This window comes from Lepidochelys olivacea (assembly GCF_965140295.1).
Source record: "Lepidochelys olivacea isolate rLepOli2 genome assembly, chromosome: 21".
Taxonomy (NCBI): Eukaryota; Metazoa; Chordata; order Testudines; family Cheloniidae; genus Lepidochelys; species Lepidochelys olivacea.
Genome location: NC_140431.1, coordinates 9582650 through 9602403, shown reverse-complemented (window position 1 = coordinate 9602403; position 19754 = coordinate 9582650). Strand labels below are relative to the sequence as shown.

General features: G+C 47.7%; 2 protein-coding genes across 3 annotated transcripts; one reads left to right on the top strand and one right to left on the bottom strand.

The window, feature by feature from the left end:
* Positions 1-33: 33 nt before the first annotated feature.
* Positions 34-12838, bottom strand: UNC5CL (unc-5 family C-terminal like; the record flags this gene model as incomplete). The annotated part of the gene is given in 9 exon segments (XM_084611580.1): positions 34-1380; positions 4926-5131; positions 6076-6121; positions 7518-7570; positions 8644-8775; positions 10435-10484; positions 11162-11426; positions 11428-11561; positions 12805-12838. Coding segments are annotated over 9 exon segments (1305 nt in total). The 3' UTR covers positions 34-995.
* Positions 12839-14501: 1663 nt separating this feature from the next.
* TSPO2 (translocator protein 2) lies at positions 14502-18827 on the top strand. Of its 2 annotated transcripts, none has more exons than XM_084611471.1 (4): positions 14502-14849; positions 16527-16753; positions 17529-17667; positions 18169-18827. In XM_084611471.1, exons 2-4 carry the CDS (start codon positions 16581-16583, stop codon positions 18349-18351), a joined length of 495 nt encoding a protein of 164 aa, XP_084467597.1. In that variant the 5' UTR covers positions 14502-14849; positions 16527-16580; the 3' UTR covers positions 18352-18827. The 2 variants fall into 2 exon arrangements, with proteins under 2 accessions (XP_084467597.1, XP_084467598.1); XM_084611472.1 differs by lacking the exon at positions 14502-14849 and adding an exon at positions 16212-16391.
* The last annotated feature ends 927 nt before the right edge of the window (positions 18828-19754 follow it).

The following is a 19754-nucleotide window of genomic DNA, read 5'->3' as shown; positions in this document are numbered from 1 at the left end:
GAGTGGGAGGAGGGATGCCCTTGTGGTTCGGGTGTTAGCCTGCAACTCGGGTTCAGGTCCCTACTCTCCCACACATTCTAGCTGTAGATGGGAGATAATGATTCTCTCTCCCTCCCCAGGGGTGCGCTGGCCTAGCCAAGCCTATGAGGGCCTAAGGATGCCTGGTTGAGCAAGGCGGTTGCAGCTTGTGGACTGGACATGGGCAACCTGCAGTTAGGGGTCTAGAACGTCGTGTTTACTAGAGCCAGACCCTGTCTATTCCCTACACTTGCTGCATGGGCTAGGATGCCATCTCCTCCACTCCACAGCAAGCCCATTTGCTCACTGAGGGAGAGACCCTTGCACAAAGTACCAGCTTTCCAAAAAAACCCAAAGGCTGCATACTTGATGCTACTGAGCGGTAGCAGTTACAATGTCACGAGCCACCCCCAATGGGGCAGTGCTGTCAAATTAAGGGACTGCCTTGGGCAAGCTGGGAGGAGCATTCCTGTTTCCATTAACAGGAGCAGAGCTAGCCCACAAGGGGGATGCATACCCAGCGAGGAAGAGGGGTCCCAGCTCAGAGGATGCTTGGTCTCACGCTGTCCCCCAAACACAAGAGCTGCTGCAGTTCTTCACCTTTAAGCAGAACGACGACGTCCCTCCCCTTGACAGACAGAGATTGCTCTCTATGTACCCTGCTCCCCCTTCTGCTGCCTGGAAGCACGAGTCTGGTGCCCTCCCTTAGACACTTTGCTTCACTGGCGAGCCTCAGAAATGTCCCCCTCAAGCTTGCCTACTAACCACATGGCCGGGAGAGAGCACAAGAGGCTTCCCAGATGTCAGGGAAAAACCAGGATGGGTGGGGAGTGACCACAGGCTGTAACTGGGCACAAGTGTCCGTGCATGGAGAAGCTGAGTCTAGCCAACAGGGAGGGAGTTGCAGGGCTCTCTGTGCTCCTGTTGCTCGCAATGGTGCAGGGGTGAGATTCTTCCAGCTCATTCCAGAGTCCTCCTTAGCATCTATGCAGCCTGCCTCCAGAATTCAAGTGGAGGGGAAAGCCAGTGCAGATTGGGGAGCACCAGCCACTGCAGCTTAAACGTTCTCCTTTCGTAAGCTCTCGACGGCAGGATCCTTGTCCTAGGGGACCAGGCTGTGGGCTGCCTGTGCTCTTGCCATTCATGTTCCAAGGTCTGTCTATGCCTGCCTGGCTAGGGGCACTGGTGGCCAGCGTGCAACAGTGCCCTCTGCTTTTTCCATTCAGGAAACCTTCAATGACCAAGGCGCAGTCTGACCTGCCCATGGCCACCATGATGATGTAGAGATCCCTCAGGTTCCCGTTCTGCTCCTCAAAGACCTCTAAGATGGCAGCCGCTGGGCTTTGCTGGCATGCAAAATACCTGCCGAAAGGAAGACCAGTCAGAACATCCAGGCTTTCCACACGACTGCATTTGGACCAAGCAGAATCGGGGAGACGGTGGGGAACTACAAGGCTCAAATGGAGACAGTGGCTAGTGCAGGACTGGGACTCAAGCAACCTGAGTTCCATTCCCAGCTCTACCAATGACTCCCTCTATCCTTGGGCAGGTCACATCCACATCCCCATAGTGACTCCATTTCCCCATTTATAAAATGGGGATAAATAAATCTCTCCTGCCCTTGCAAAGCGCTCTGAGCGCTATACAAGTGCGAACTGTTCAAATCACAATTAAACGGGAGAGAGATTCATTTCTGAGCCAAAACTTTTCTCCCATGGCAACTTGACCAAGGATGTCATTCTTTCTATACAACGGTCCGAGTGGGGAGGCCAGTGGTTGTGTGTTTGCGTAGCCCAGCAGCAAATGGGAACACGGGGCCTGATCCAACACCCATTTGCAGTCCGTGGCAAACCTCCCATTGTCAACGAGCATTGGAGCTGATCAGGGGAGATCAAATTCCTCTCCCACCACAAGGGAACCTCCAGTCAGAAGGGTAACCACTCAGGGCACTGGAGCGATAAGTCTAGCCTCTCTCCCCACAGCCTCCAGTCAGCTGGCTGACCTCAAGAGTATAACCAGTCTTCCACAAGACTGACAGAAAAACAGATGAAAGGTGGGGAAGCCAACAGGCTGGTCCACTGTGGGAATAATTATTAAGCTCAGATCCTTGCAAAATCCTGTTTCTCTGGTGCATCTCTTCACTTGTTTTCTGAGAATCAGGCCGAGGATCCGTCAGTTCATAGTCCAGGTTTCTGGCTAGTGTTATTTCACATGCTGACTTTCCAAGCAGAATCCTAGCTGCCCAAGTTAGCTGGGACTCTGAACTAGTCTGTGAATAATCACAGGAAACAGATGCGACGCCTGCTCAGGACAAAACGTGGCCTGAGATTTTCAAAGGGGATTTAGACACATTCATTAAATAAAACCGCATTTAAGTTCTCTAGGACTGCCTGGAAACTCTCCGCCACAGCTTTTGCTGGGAAAAGCAGATTTCATCATTAACTTTCCACTTAGCTTGAAGCAGTAGCTATTCCAGTCGGTGTCTTCACCACTCTGCCTGTTGTCCAGAAAAAGTGTTTACTGAAATCCGTAGAGCTTAAGGCCAGAAGGGAGCACCAGAACATCTCGTCTGACCTCCTGCACATCACAGGCCACCAGTATCACCCAGCACCCGCACACTAAACCCACCCACAGATGTGAGACCAAAGTACTACAGCCCCCAGGAGACTGGGCTGTTCTGTGCCACAGGCAGAAAACAGGAAGGACTGAGATGCACCAGTGCTCAAGGCACTGCAATGGCAAGGAAATGATGGAGAGAGACCCAGCCAATCCTGGCAAGTGACCCACACGCTGCAGAGGAAGGTGAAATCCCCCCAAGCTGGCCTGGGGAGGGGGCAAATAGACCACATAGAGTGATCATTTAGTGGTCCTGGCGCACACAGCCACCTTTTCTAACAGTGGCCAATGATTCCATATTCTTCCAGTTTTGGATGCGCAATCTCGACTAGGTTCTCAGAGCTGCTGAGCACTCACCGTGGCATTACTCCTGAATCAGCCCTTGAATTCCCCTCTCGCTCCAGGAGCATGGAGCTTCTGGTTCCCTCAGCAAGACTAGCCCACAGAGCCCTATAAGTGCGGGGCCCAGATGCCAGAGTATGCTCAGGTAGGTGCCCCTCCCACCTTGGTCGCTTGCCCCGAATGGCCTTTCAGCTGGACTCTGTGCCACCAGAACCCCAGCAATGCAGCGTGAAGGAGCCAAAGTGCAATTCCATCATCTCACGGTAAGGGCAGCCTCTCAGGCTCTGCCTGCCTGTCCAGAACATCACACGGGCTCTCTTGTTCCCAGACTTGTTACATAGGGCCTGATGTTCGACGGTGCTGAGCACCCACAGCTACCCTTGGCTTCAACGGGAGCTGCAGGTGCTCAGTCCCAAGCGAACTCTGGATTCCAGTAATTACTGAAGCCTAGAATGAGACAGAAGGAGATATCCTCCGGGCCCAGTCTCCCATCTGGCTGAGATCTGGTGCACTATCCCCTCTGGCCCCCAAGGATACCCCCTCTGCCTGGCCAAGGACAGCTGCATAAGTATGTGCTGTGTCATCACCCCCTCGGCTCTACTGGCTGGGAGGATGAGGATCTTATCTCTGAGAGGACCACACCTTGCTGACTCAAGACAATCAACAAGGGAAATTGCTGGTGAAAACCAATAACAGAGGAACACGAAGGGGGATCATTCCAAGTGGCCAGTGTTATCGGCGGCAGGCCACACAGGGACATTTCTGACACATACAAAACCCAGAGCTGCCACTGGCTTCCTGGTGAAGAGCTAGCCTGGTTGGCAATAATATCTACCAGTAGCTGATAGGCGTGAAATGATGGTGGAAAGAGAGGGGTTACATGGTGGAGCTGAGTGATGGGAGGTAGGATGGAACAGGCCACAGGGGGCTGTAATTATGGTACTTAGCACTTATAAGGTACTTTAACTATATACTATACACAGTCTTCCCCATTATTTTTCTTGAATATCAAATCCAGATCTCTGGGCTCCTGCTGTTTAGTTCTGCCCCCTTCCCTACCTCTCCTTTTATAATGAACCTGCTACAGAACAGCATCCAAATACAGGGCCTTTGCCTTCTGTTTAACACAAACGCAGTAGTACTGTACTGTACTTGCCCTCACTGAGACCTGATCCTACCTGGTCTCCTCTCTCCCCCATCCCATCCTGCTCCTTTAACCTGAGATGAGTCTTGCAAGTTATCTGATTTTCATTCTGCACATGCCCAGCCTGGATGCCAGCTTGCACCAGCTGTTCTCACTGATGCTATTTGGATCCAGCAGCACCTGTAGCTGCTCAAAGAGCTCGCGGGGGATTTTGGAAGGGAGAAAACACACAGCTCTTTCAGCGTCACCCAGCCAGGTGGGATCACTGAAGCTGAAGGCCTGGTGCTAGCTCAGTGAACTGACTCTTCTACACCCCAGCCCATCACTGGCACTGCTTTAGCTTTAGCTTTCTGGCTTGTCTGGGTCATAGAAGCCACCACGTCCCTTTGAGGTGGACCATTCACAGAACCCACTACTTGCGCCCATTGTGGGCCAGGCAATACTGAGGTGGACCATCGCCTCTGAGACGGAGGATACTGCTTCCCAGCCCCATCGATATGGATCTGTTTCTGCACCAGTGATTTCCAGGCGGCTACGGAGTTCAAGTCTCCTGATCTGAGTTCACGGGTCCTTAGAATTTTGGCTGGTATGTGCCTTCAGATATGCCAGTCCCAGCCTATGTCACCCAGTGGGGGATACAGGCTAGGACGGGAAACTCATGACTACCACGGTTCCTGCCTCCCCCAGTTAGAGTTGCTGTAAGGAATGGGGCAGAAGTGCTTTCGGTAGAAGGAGACTGCTCCCAGCCCAGCAGCCGCTAGAAGTAAGGTACAAATCACCTCTCTTCAGCAGACCCCATACTTGCCTGTTACAGTGAGGGGTGGAAGAGATTCTGGTCTCCGGAAAGCCGCTCCCTGGGGCCTGGAATCGCAAGATTTCCACATACTTCGTCTCCAGGCCCTGAAGCAAGGGGGAAAATGAGAGAGACAGGGCAGAGTAAGAGTCATTTCGCTGAACTGTGCATGCGTGCCCTGGGGAACAGCCTTCCCAGGGCTGGCTCACATCCTGGCTCTGAGATTATTGGTGCAATGGCAGAGAGCCTGTGTCTGCTTCGTGCACACCAGTGCCAATACGTTGCAGCCAGTGGCCTTACGCTGATGGGGCTATGATCAAAATTAGCCCCAGAGCGCTAACAGCTTCGGAGTGGCGACTGAGTCAGCGAAAGCAGCCTATGGGAGGACTTTGTACCCAGCTGGTAATATCGCGTTGCTGAGTCAGGGCTGGGAATGAGGGTGCATGGAAGTTCAGACTTGTGGCTCCTGATGCAGGGCCAGGAGTGATCGTGAATGCAGCCTGCCCTTGTGCCAGAAACGACTTCCTCCTCGCTCTCATCCTGCGCTTACATACAGGGCCAGATTTTCAAGTGGTGTAAATCGGCATAGCTCCACTGCCTTCAAAAGAGAGACACTGATTTACACCAGCTGAGGATCTGGGCCTCTACAGCTAATGCTGTTCCCCTGTGCCAACTGGAGGACATTCCTCCCACACCTGCACTGAGCGCTGCTACCAACCCTTCACGAAGTTCTGCATGGCTAGTGGGATTGTTTCTCTACTCCAGGGGCAGGATTGTTCAGTCTTTTGTACATCCCCCACCCCACACACACACTCATGTGTTTAGTGGGGAGAGCATACAATTAATACGGTCCCCAGATTTAAAGCTGGCCTTAGTTGGCACTACGCCTGGGTATGGTGGGCACGACTGAAGCGTAAAACTCGCAGCTTTGGGCACTGAAGTTAGATGCAACTGCCTAGCCTGAATATAAAACAAAGGCCACCATCCTCTCGCCAGGTTAGCTGTGAATCAGAGCTGCTCAATACCTCCCCATCCCCTGGACATTGCAAGGGTATCTCTCTGTCTCTGAGTTTTCTATAGCACCCATCACTGTAGCACCAAAGCCTGTTCACTCCAACTCCCATTGAAACATGTTACAGGGGCCTGGATTTAGGGATCCTACCTCTGGAACCCCTGTAATAAAAGTAGGCGATAAAGACTGCATGCTGCTGAAGAAATAGAGTGTGAGGCGGTGCAGCCGGTGGGAAAGCCAATCCCCTCCGCCAGTGGAGCATGGCATGAATCCCTGGGAATCAGGGGGCTCTGGGCGCCATTTAACAATTGCTGGTGCAGAGAAGTGGAGCTCAGGCTCCTCCCAGTGCTAACAGCCTTCAGAAACCTCACTGTTACAATATCCCCCAGCCACTGCTCCCATCTTCTATAAATACCTTTATTGCAGAGCTGCCAGACTGGCACTTCAGAGCCATCACAGTGAAACCCAAGTGAGGTTACAATGTATTCCTGGTCATGCGATCTCATTCTGAACGACTGACTTAGCTGACAAGTTTAATATACACATGCTACCCTGCCACCGCTCACTTTCTTTGTTCAGGGGAAGGTTAAATTTTACAAAAGATAAATGGCCCTAATAAAAAAGTCAACTGTCTCTGTAATCCATACTGCCTCCTGCTTATAACACTAGCTTGGGCTTCTTCTCTTGAGCTGAATTAAGTTACCAACAGAAATAAAAGGCCACATCATTTTAAAGATTCTTTTTTGACTAATTTAAACAGACACTGACGTGGGCCAGAATTCAAGATCCAAGAACCAGGAATGCTGGGCAAGTCTGAATCCAGATCTGGGCATTGTGACTAGTTTCTTAGCTCTATCATGGGCCGAACAAAACCTCTGGATCTGAGCTGCCCTGAGTTTTGAGGCTGTTTGGAACAGATCTGAACTACTGCTACTCAGACCCATCTCTCACTGGAAATGGCATCTTTGGGTCTCAGCAGGTCAGATGGGCTGTGTGAAAGAAAACACTGAAGCTTAACGCTCATAAGCACAGAGAAATAACCGCAGGCTGGTGCATGCTGGACAGTGAAAACCGTCTCCTCCTCAGCATGGGGCAGCTTAGTGCTTCAGGTATAACACAGATTGGCACATACAGATATTGCTGCCCAGGTTCTACGGTGATGGGCACATTATAAATGCCCAGAATAGATTAGGTAGGTAGATTAGCTAGATAGAGTATGTAGACAGAGTAAGTAGGTAAACAGTATTAATGAGGGAAGTAAAGAGATAATTAGGTATAAAGATAGACAGGGAAGTACATTAAGTAGGTAGATAGGTTAAGTGGGTAGGAAGGCAGGGATTAGTTGGGGGTGTGTAAACAGGCATGTAGACAGAGTAGCTAGGTAGCTAGATTAAATTAGGTTAAACAGATTAGACAGGTAGCTAGGTTCAGTAGACTTTGTACAGGCAGGTGCTGGTGTATGTACACAGGCAGGTAGACAGAAGAGATGGGTAAACAGGTGAAGTAGGTAGCTAGGTTCACTAGCTAGATTAGGTCGGTAGCTGGGTTGAGCAGGAAGAGTAGCTATTTAGACAGAAGTCTAGAACTCACACTATCTGTGCCTTGTAACAATGACTTCATTGGTCAGTGCTGTCCATTCTTCATTCTGATTGGCTCAAATGGAAAGAAAATAAACAAGTCAAAACAGCAGTTCAGAAAAAACGATGATCTCAATAAAACCCCAACTAAACAGTTAACGTTCGTCATAATAAAGAAAAGAAACCTGAGCCTGTTTCTTTTTTCCCTTGCTTAGCAAATATTAAATACTTTGCCCTTCTGAAATGCCTTTCATCCTGCAGCCATTCATTCGTTAGCCCTGGCAACCCCCTGGGAAGTGGTACTTATTGCACCCATTCTGAAGCGGGTGAAACTGAGGCACAGAGAAGAGATGTGATTTGCCCAAAGTCACAAAAGGAGTCCATGAGAGAGATGGGAATAAAACCAGTCCTCTGACTCATAGTCCCTTGCTATACCCATTAGATAATGTTCCTAGACCCCTGGGGCAGGGACTGTCTTTTTGTTCTGTGTTTATACAGTAGAACCTCAGAGTTACGAACTGACCACTCAACCACACACCTCATTTGGAATCGGAAGTACACAATCAGGCAGCAGCAAAGACAAAAAAAATAAAAAGCAAATACAGTAAGTACTGTGTTAAATGTAAATTACTAAAAAAATAAAGGGGAAGTTTAAAAAAAGATTTGACAAGGTAAGGAAACTGTTTCTGTGCTTCTTTCATTTAAATTATGAAGGTTAAAAGCAGCATTTTTCTTCTGCACAGTAAAGTTTCAAACCTGTGTTAAGTCAATGTTCAGGTAAACTTCTGAAAGAACAACCAGAACGTTTTGTTCAGAGTTATGAACAGTTCAGAGTTGCAAACAACCTCCATTCCCAAGGGGTTCGTAACTCTGGGTTCTACTGTGCAATGCCTGGCACAATGGTGTTCTGGTGTGTTACTAGGGTCTCTGAGCACTCCAGCAATACAAATAATAAATAATAATAGAGCCCAGAAGTGAACCCAGGAGTCTGGTTTTCCAGCGCCCCCTGGTTTAACCACTAGGTGACACCCTTCAAAGAGACTTTTTAATTCCACGGGCTGCTCTGAATGAGAAATGGCCAAGAACAATTACACTGACAGAAACCACAGAGTCAGGCAAACTGCTGCAGACCGGAGGCTACCTGCTTCCTCCAGAAACAAAAGGAGCGAAACGGGCATTTTCCGTGCCCGATGTGGAGGTGAGGAATGGACTGGCAGCTGCTGTCATCCATGTTTTTCCAGCCTGCAATGGGCAAAGTGGTTACAGTCAAGCTCTAAAATGACACTGGTTCAGCATGATGCCTAGCATGACTTCCACTAGTAAAGGCCCTGTTTGGTCCCTAGGTTCCTTGAATCAAAGCACTGAGACTTGACAGTGAGGTGCGTGACTCTGAGCACGACTGATTGTGCATGGGGATCCACACAGCACTCACTATGCTCTCGAGGTCAGATCCTCAATTGGTGTAAACCCATGCAACTCCATTGACTTCAGTAGGGCTACACTGATTTACACCAGCTGAGGACCTGGCTCTTAAAGTCCTTTCTTAGCCAGCACCAGGCTCCATGTAAATCATGGTCAGAATTTTCTCACAATTGTCCCTTCTCTGGTTGTTCCAAAGACCCACTGAGCTGCATGGAAAGATACTCCCTGGGCATGACATTTGGCAATGCACTCTTCTCAGCCCCCAGTCATTCATATCTAGGCACTGTCACAGGTCAAAGTCTGTGGGCTTTTCTGGTTAGTTACCGGGAAGTGAAACAAGAACTGGCACGAGCCAAGAATGCTGCACTGATTTTTATTGTCATCATAATTTTATTTAACAGCAATAAAATAAATACAACTTCTCAAGTCACAGATGAGTTTTCTTTGCTTGACACTTGTAGTTTTGTCACCTGCCTGGAAAAACCTCAGCATTTTGGCTGAGATTCAGTGTAATGTCAGTGTAATATCTAGTACCTGCTCCCTCTCTCATGCACAGCAATGGATTCACCAATCTCACTTCTTTCCTGATACCTATGATCCCCTGGGAACCGGGAGCACTGAGATACATGGACTTTGATCTCTCAGCAGAAATAGGAATATTGCATTACTCAATGATTCACAATAAAAATCCCTAATGTACCCTATAGCAACAGTGCATTAGTGATAAAACTGGAAGAATACTTCTTAACAGATTATTTATTAGACCAGTTTTGCTTTTCCTCCTCATGAATCATCTGTAAGCAGACAACGTTTTATCTAATGTTTTATCTAACGTTCTCTGAACAGTGTCCTTGACTATTTCTTGCTGTGTTGCTGATTTGCAGGTGGCTTCTTGGAAGCATTTAAAATTTAGAACATTTTGAATAGCTACATGGGTCACATGGTATCTTCCTCTTCTTTGATTGGATTTGATTCTTTGATACTCTTTGTATCAGACAGTCAAGGTGCATACCTGTGTAATGTGACCCGATTCCCCTGGATTGGGATTGAACCTTGGAGGTCTGGGTCTAAAAGCATGAGCCTGTCCTGCCTGAGCGAAAAGATCCAACTCTGTTAGCACAAACCCAGTAATGGGCTCATAAACCTCTATGAAAGGAGACAGCACTACATTATGGCAGGGTGTGTTACACTTGTATTTTACAAATTCACAATCCCCTCTCTGGGAATTGCCCAATAGTTGCTTGAAATTTGCTCTGTTCATGGACAGTCAACTTGTTCGTTAGACTATTTGAGGGAAGTGAACACAAGACAGGCGTGAACCCGGGCAAAGCAAGTGTGTATAAGAACTGGGAGGAAGAGTCACAGAACACTGTTTGCAATATCTGCCCAATGCTGTAGGGTGACCGAAGTTGTGCTCAATCAGGGCACTGGTGCATTCCGCGTGGATACTAACCCTGCACTAAAGGACTCGGATGCTGTTCTCACTCAGGATTTACACCATGAATCTCACTGGAGTTATTCCCGATTTGCATTGCAGAATCAGGGCCAAAGTGTGGACAGCTGAAATCAAAGGGGGACGGGATAACTCAGGGCTTTGGTAAAGAGTTATAAGAACCAAATGCGGCTCTTGGACATGCCAATGAAACGGCACTAACTCCAGTATTATGAACAGAAACACGCGTCTTCCAGCTGGGAATCTCAAAGCATCTCACAGCCCAGCCTCCCACGGCATGAGTGAGGCAGGTTAGTGTTATGATCCCCATAGGGATCGCATCTCCTCCTGGCCTTCCAGCCCACAAGGAGCAGCTGCTTTCTGCCCCAGCAGGTTCCGGGCCCTGCAGTGAGATTCCTTACAGACCAGCACATGAGGGAGACTTTCTTATTGCTCTGAAGTGTGTCTCAGGAAAGCACCAAGCACCACAATACACATTATATAGAGTTACACTGAGGTACAAGGCCAGTTAAACAGCTGGATAAACAGCCTCATTTCTAACGGGGCTGAGCCATTGAAGCCAATGGGGTCTCTGGGTACTTAGTACCTCTGAAAGTCAGGCCACTAATTCAACTCTCTGAATATGGATTTAAGTGCCTGATTTTAGACACCCTCCTGGAAAATGCTGCTGGAAATGACTTGCCCTAGCTCACACCACGAGTCAGTGAGAAAGTTGAGACTAGAATCCAGGTGTCCTGAGGTTCCAATCTCCTGCTCTAATCTCTAGATAACACTGCTTCCTAACTGGTCCCACAGATCGGAAAGCTGGTTGGGATGCTAAGTATGGTGATGCAAAGCAGACATTTGGGAAAGCAGAAGAAAAGCACTGACCTGAAGTGAGAGAGGTGTATCCGGCATTCATCACTCGTGGTCTCTGCCCTCATCCCTTCCCTGACCCAGACGGGATGCCAGGTCTTGCTGCTGAGGAGGTCAGTGTTACTGGTGCAAGCCCGGGCCTGGGTCGCGTTCCCTGAACAGTGCTTGAACACCAGCAAGCAGGGTTTCCGGAACAATCTGGGTCCCATGGGGCCTGCAGTAAACAACAGGACTGATGAGGGCCTCTGAGCCGGAGAGCTGGGGAGAGTCCAATAGGTCCCAGACTAGCACCAGGGAGATCTTTTCTGGCCGTCCCAGGGCCACTGCCCCTGCAAATCACAAACAGCAATGCTGATGGGCTAAGTATTTAGCAGTGATTCTATCAGACTCTATCAGGCTCTAGCTTTCCACCCTCCCTTTGTTCCTCTCCCGTGATGCAACTCATAAGATTACTCACCGCAATACCTTAAAGTGCTGGTGCTTCCTTTAATTAACATTGACTTGCTTAGTGCCCGTCCCAAACGCTGGAGGCTAGTACAAAGGCTTGTTTACATGTAGCGCACTCAAAGGTACAATGTAGGAGGCTGGGTTTGCAAATGCTGCCATAAAACACGAGGGGGAAATATTCTCTCTGAATGGACCAATTGGGTGGGTGTGCTGTGGGCCCAGCAAAAACACGCAGAACGGCTTTGCTTTTTCCTGTAAAGGCCTCTTGTTCATGACATTGACAGCTGGGCACTTAGTGGGGCTTTAGGCCTCTAAAACAATTTAAGGATTGCATTAATAAACAAAGGAAACATTGAGTTTGGAAAGGAAGCTTATTTAGCACACTTTTTAAAACAAGCACACATTTAGTGATTGCACAAAACTGCTCATTAAAGCGATATTCATAAGCTATTATTTTATTATTTTTAACTAACCTCCCCCCAAATAAAAAATGCTGTCTACGCCCCCTGTCTCTGGCTCATACCGGCTGTGAGTCGAATTCACTGACAAAGGCTGCTTTGTAAACAGTACCTTGTTCTGACTTGCCCAAGATCCTTTCTCTGGCAGAAAGGCGGAGGGTGTCAAAGAGAGAAAGAAAAACTAACAGCAGGGAAAGAAATGTAAAAATCCCAAATGCACAGGACCAGGTCCTCAGCTGGTATAAATCGGCATATCTTTGTAGAAGTCAATGGAGCTGTTTCTGTGCACACTAGCTGAGGATTTAAACTGGCTGATGAACAGGGCCCTAGCAAATTCACAGCCATGAAAAATGCATCACAGACCATGAAATCTGGTCTCCCCCCATGAAACCTGGTCTTTTGTGTGCTTTTATCCTATACTATACATATATCATGAGGGAGACCGGTGTTTCTCAAAGTGGGAGTCCTGTCCCAAAAGGGAGTTGCGGAAGGGGTGCCGCAAGGTTATTTTAGTGGGGGGGTCATTGTATTGCCACCCGTATTTCTGTGCTGCTGCCTTCAGAGCTGGGCTCCTGGCCAGCAGGTGCCGCTCTCCAGCTGCCCAGCTCTGATGGCATGCTCACTGCATGCTCCTTTTCTCCAGCAATGTCCCCAAAACAACCCCTACATGGGAAGCTGCTGGGAGAGTCACATAGTGCCATTATGCCAGCTATATGCCTACACAGGGAAATTCTCCATGGCCAGTTATAGAGGTTTTATAGCTTCTGTGCCAGTGAAGCCAGGGCTCTCATGAACTGGGCCATTAATTTTTTAGATGAAATATTTAATTTCACCAGCATCCTAATCTGTAAAATGGGCTAGGAATTTGACAGACCCAGGCCTAGGTATGATCTGGGTTATACCGAAATCCATCAAGTAGCAGATTACTCTGAATAGTGATCTTTTTGCACCCTGTCCCTGGGAAGGAAACACTGGCAGCTAAAAATTGTTGACAGAGTACTTTCCAGCGTAGTCATGAAGGAAGCATGAGCCAGTGCTCTGCATTATTCCTACTCTAGTGGAACATCAGCAGCCAACCGGCTGATCGCACTAGAAACTGCTCTGTCATGCACAATAGCAGCATTGTTGAATGATGGGCTTTTCCATTTCCATCTTCATTGGGGTGGGATCCAAAAATGAGATGCAAGTGGCTATAGTTCAATTAATGTATGTGTTGCATGTCTTATTTTACAGTGATAGTTTAATTACCCTATGGAAACACAACACTTCAATGGAGCTACGCTGATTTACAGCAGCTAAGGGAATGACTACACTGCAATAAAAGACCCATGGTGCGGCCACTGCTGGGCCAGGTCTGCTGACTCAGATTCATGGGGCTCGGGCTGCGGGGCTATAAAATTGCAATGTAGATATTCGGTCTCCAACTGGAGCCCGGGCTCTGAGTCCCTGTGAGTGGGGAGGGATTCAAAACCCAGACTGTAGCCCAAGCCTGAACATCTACACCACTATTTTTAGCCCCGCAGCCTGCGTCATCTGACCTGGTCTTTGAGACTCAGTACCGCACAGTGTAGACGTACGCTAAGAGTCTGGGTTTCTCCCCACCCTTCGCAAAACAGTAATTTTCTTCTGCTCCTTTTGAGTGCAATAAAATTAAAGGATCTGACTGGGTCTGCGTTATAATGGAAATATTACACTCCCCCAAGAGACATTAACCTTGCTTCAGACCATGAAATTCAGGTAATGACCCATAGCAGAAGTGAATTAGTGTTTAATTCTCCACCCCTTGCAGGCAGCCTCCTAATGATTTCTAGGTCTCTCCCTCCCTCCCTCTGCCATTTAACATGCATTTGTAATGTCTTTACTTTAGATTCAAGAGGCTTTTGCCAATTTTGGCTAAGAGGGAAGTGGAGGGGAGATCACAGAGAGCCTCTGGTTAATGAAAGTTCTGATATGCAGCACATGGATGATTAAAACTGCAGACACCCATTCACACACAGAGAGCATGTTCTCTCTCTCACTCACACACTGTTGTGCATAGAGAAGACAGACTTGCACTGGGCCAGCTCCTGAGCTAGTGCAAATCAGCAGAGCTCTATTGATACCCATAGAGTTACTCCAATTTACACCAGATGAGGATCGGGCCATCTGTCTCTCTCATTAACGCACTAGCACACAAATACACAATCCCACATACAGGACACATTCTCACCGCCACACAAGTTCTTCACGTAACACTCATATACACATACACACTCTTACATGCACAAACGCTCATATATACACCATTCACGCATGTTCAAGTACTCAACACATGGTCTCTCATACACAACGCATTCACACCACATACACAAACAGAATAAACACATTCTCTCTCTCTTTCACACACACACCCTCACTGACTCTCAGAGGGATTCCCTCATCGGATCAAGCAGAGATGTAGAGTCTCACATACTGCCTGAGTGTGTGTGAATTTGACAGGTTGGATCCGCCCTCTGCAGACAGTTACACAAACACCACTGAAGGAATCCTCAATAATTCTTTCAGACTACAGGCTCCACACACGCGCGCCCCTTTGTGTGCTACTTCAACGTAACTCCGATGACAATTTCTTCATTGTGTAGAAGCAGGAACAGAGCCAGAGGCTGGCCTCAGAAATCCATCTGTTTGCTTGTTGTGTTTTCCTGGCGAAGGGGGAAAATCAACTGGGAGAAGGTGAGTGAAGGCTGCTGTTCCTATAGATTTAGCCTTGTCAGTATCAGCAGCTGTGTTTCAAATTAGAATGTTATGACAATTAAGTGTCTGTTTCACCCCTTAGTTACTTCAGCAATCTGTAACAAATTAGCCTAGCATTTCCAGTGTTTGTTTGTTTGTTTGTTTTGCAAACCCTGGCAGTAACAATTTGCTCTGCGGCAGAGAAATTGAAATGCAGCCTGTGCCCTTATATAATTTTAAATTAGGATCAACTCCTCTTGTTTTGCTCAGCGCAAGGCAGGTTTTCTGGTCCATAAACTGTCTGGTAAAGGTCTTGTTTATTTGCTATGACGTCTGTGTGTATTTGGTCTTTACTGATGCAGACCTTTGCTTGCTGGCTCCGGGTTTTTAAGATGACCTTTTCTTGCATAATATTAATAATGAGTATGGGCTGTCAGTGTTAGTTCTGGATCAAAGTCCGAAACTGAGAAGACTGTTCAGGTCAGTGCTCTTCTCCTGATCTATATCCCCCGACAAGTGCAAAGTAACAGAATAGATGGATTCCCAAGGACAGTGGTGCTGCAGCTAGGGGTGCAAGGGTTGCTGCCACACCCCCTGCCTTGAAGTAGTAATAACAAACACCAAATACATGGTTTCCATCATCAGCACCCCCACTATAGAAATTGTTCCAGCACCCCTGCCCAGGGACTTTTTTTTCTGAAAGATGTATTCTGAACCCCTTCCCCTGCCCTCCCTTACATTGCCAAAGACAACCACCTTTTTGAAGTCTTTTGCTCAGACTCTCACAGTGATGCTAAGCGTGATAGGTATGATCTTTTACTGCCAGGAAGAACATTCCACATATTCCTGCAGATTAATGAGATTGGATTTAAAGTTATGAATGGATCCAAAAAGAAAAGGGTTGGTCCACTGAGAGGCTAGACAGGCACATATCAATCTGCCCCTGAGGGTGAGAAGCATGTTGAGGACTGGGGAACACTCAGCCCTGATGCTAGACATTGCCCATAGTCATGTAACGACTGTGTGACTGTCTTTAAAAAGGGAGGGCGTGTGTAATGGTTAGGGCAGGGGATTGAGACTCGACATTCCTTGGTTCTGGTTCTATGCCTGGATCTGGAAGGGAATCACTGTATGATCTAGACAAGTCAATAAACCCCTCTGTGCCTCAGTTTACCCCTTTGCGAAATGGGGGGATAATAATCCCTTTCTGCCTTTCAGGAGAGCAAAAAGAATTAAATAATGTTAGTAAGGCACTTTGAAATATTGTGATGAAAAAACGCTCACTACAGATGTTTATTTAAAATACAAATATATGGTGACAGATTAGCTGAAGAGAGAAGAAAATGGAGGTCCCACAACAAACTGCCTGTTTTTTCCTACTGAGAGTAGCATGCAGCAGAGAGATAATAGCTGCATTGAGAGGTCTAGCAGCATACATGCAGGAGAGTTTGCCCACTCTGTGAGCTGTGGCATTTCGACAAGCACTGAGAAAAGTGTCTTCAGTCCTGTCTTCTAAGGATGGTTTCAATGCAGCCACGTTAGGTAAATAATGAAATTGCAGCAGCCGGTGCAATGACAGGGAGTGGGGATTAGAGTAAAGCAAAGACCTGGAAGGTCTTGGTCAATATGGAAATAACCAATGTCCTTTGTAAATGATGCTCACTTATTGCTTTTCAGTTACAAAAGGCCCGGACCAGCCACCCAAAGTGCAGTTCAATCCAGTAAGGAGGGATGTGGGCTCATGCTTTTGGGTTCTCTGCCTTGCCTCATATTGGGGGATTTCTTGGCTGGTTCTTGACACGAAAGGAAGTGCCTACTTGGTTTGAAAGCCTGAAGAAACCCTCTTGGCGTCCACCCAACAAAATGTTCCCGGTCATGTGGACTACCTTGTACACAGGCATGGGGTAAGGTTCCGTGTACTACTCCTTCTCTGTACACAGGCATGGGGTGAGGTTCCGTGTACTACTCCTTCTCTGCTTCTGTGGGTCTTTATCTCTAGGGGAGACGTTACTTCACTCTCCTCCATTGCTCATTTTGGAGCTTTCCTTCTCATGGACCAAGTGGGCAGGAAAGGGACGTTTATTTTCAGAAGAGGAACATAACACCCCACTAGGTATTGAGCTGAGTTCATCGGCTCCACCTGGAACTTTTATTTTTGCCGGGGACTTTGTCTACACTGGGTTTATTTTGCACAGAGGATCACGATGACAACTGTAGAACTTTGAGAACCCAGGTAAGATCAGGGTCCCAATGTGCTAGGCACTGTACACATACACAGAGACATTCCCTGCCAGATGAACTTACTGCCTAAATAGATAAGAAAGATCATGAGTCTGAGGTGATGCCAGGCCACAGATGTAGGTGCACCAAGGCTGTGCTGGTGCAAACCCATTACTGCAAGTCACTTTTGCATCCGTGTGGTATGTCTAGACTAGGGGTTACATCAGTGTAGCTACATTGGTGCAACCCTGCCCCCTCACCCTCAAAACCCGGTGTAGACAAGCCATAAGAGCTGCCTTTGGCTAGGGTGGGATCTGCCCTTGGAGCTGTCTTCCAGTAATTAGAATTCTATGGCGCAAAATCCGGTGCCTCCTGGTAGAATAGTGCCTGATCCCACAGCATTGTGGAGAGAAGCCAGGTGGGACAGCAAAATGTTAATTGTGATTTTCCTCTTCACAGCTATGCTTCATACTTGGTGTGGAATGACTTAGGGGGCTTCAACAGCAAAGCCATCATCCCGCTGGGCCTCTACGGGGCTCAGCTTGCCTTGAACTGGGCTTGGACGCCCCTATTCTTTGGAGCTCATAAGCTAAAACTGGTATCGTGTCTGTGCATATTTGTCTTGTGTTGTCTGTGTCCTGCGCCACTGGTTTGGAGCCTTTAGGAAGGTCCACAGCGAGCACCAGGAAGTGCTGTACCCTGTGTCAGCTGTAAAGGCATCTTAGCAGAGCTCTGCATCTGCTCACACAGCACTTGATTCTAACCCGTGTTATCAGTCCTTCGCATTCCTGACCCGAAAAGCAGGGCGGTTAGGGAGCCAGTGTTCTGGCTGCTGCATTTTTCTGTTAAGAATTTACGGCGAGAGATAAGCCTCCTTGAGCGTCACACCCTAGTCCAACCAGAGGCAGGGCCATGAACTTCAAGGGGGCCACACTATTCATGGATGGCTTATCAGCCTATAAAATACACTGTCAACAAGAGAGTCCATAACAGCCTTACTCTCGTTGGACTGCCTTCGATAAGAGTTACTCTTACAGTGCATAGGGAGAATACGATTCCAGTGGTCGATGCCTCAATCATTTCCTTCTCTCTTCTTCAGGCTCTGGTGGACATCCTGTGCCTATACGGCCTGGTGCTTGGCACCATGTACTCTTGGTACCCCATTAACAAGATGGCGACAATGCTGATGGTGCCTTACCTGGCCTGGCTGACCTTGGCTTCTTCTCTCACCTTCTGCATCTGGAGGGACAATCCTGAGGAGGAAAAAGGAAAGAGCGACTAAGACAAAGAGAAGCTTGTGAAATAAAGTCATTCTATGAAACCAATCCATCCTGATGTGGTGGACCAAGAGCTGATAGCCTGGGGGTGGTTAATTTTATTAAGATGGGTACCTGAACATACATATCATTTGCAAAGGGTGTATGGGGAAAATTTTGCACAATGCAATGGGATATCCCTTTAAGGTTACCATACACCTTTAACCTGAGAATCCCTGCCTCTCTTTTTCTCCAACAATGCTGGGGTTTTGGGGTTACAGCTGTACGGTGGCCTTAAGGGGACACAAGTTAAATCTCATAGGCCAATTTCTGCTCTGTTATGCCACTGTAAATTCAGAGTCACTCCACTGAAGACAATGGAGTTATTCTGGATTTATATCAGTGCAACTGAGAGCAGAATTTGCTTGCATACATTCAAAAAAATTCTCACCTGTGTGACGAAAAACACCTGAGATGATTAAAACAGGACAATTTTTACAAACCTAATGGCTTTTTGTCATTCCTGCTGTTTAATTTTTGCATAGGACTCAGTTTGGACTTTTTACCATTAGCCATTAACTTCTCACCATCTAGCTCATTACTTGCCTTTCTCTCTGCCAGCGAAATGAAAATGGCCAGGTTCATCTTCTGCTTTTAGTCTATTGTGCTTCTTGATTCTCATGCCCCTGTACAATGCTGCAATGACTGGAGTACAAATAACTGTACTGAAGGGAAATGTTTATCTGTCCCACCTCCAAAATACCCCTCCCCACAACTCCCCCCCCCCCCCGACTCTGCATTCACTGAAATAAAACAACCCTCGAACACGGACTGACACATTTATGTTGCTAATATGCTTTGTAAAACCTTCAAACCAACCCCTCTAAATGTTGTGCCTTAAACTACCAGACAGCAGCTGGGATTTTCAAAGGTGCACAAGGGAGTTAGATGCCTAAATCCCATTGAAATTCAGTGGAAATTGAGCACCTGACTCCTTTAAAATCCCAGGCAGTACCACTTTGGCATTTTCCAGGATAGCGGAAGTGGTGCCCAATTCATGGAACAAATAGGCCCATAAGGACCGCTCATGTGAGAAAATGCTTGCGGTGTAGCCATTTAGGCATGGACTAGAGCCTGGGGTTAGGACTAGGACTAGGACCTTGCGAGGTGGAAGGAGGGAATGGACCACACTGCAATTAAACAGCCCCTTAGCCTAAGTCCTGTGAGCCCGTGTCAGCTGGCACGGGCCAGCCGTGGATGTCTAATTGCAGTGTAGACACACCCTTAGAGCATAGGGTTGCCAGTTTTGGTTGGACGTATTCCTGGAGGTTTCATCACATGACATAATCTTTAACTGAAGATTAATCTTTAATTCCTGGAGAACCCAGGACCATCCTGGAGGGCTGGCAGCCCTATGAGAGGAAGGTCC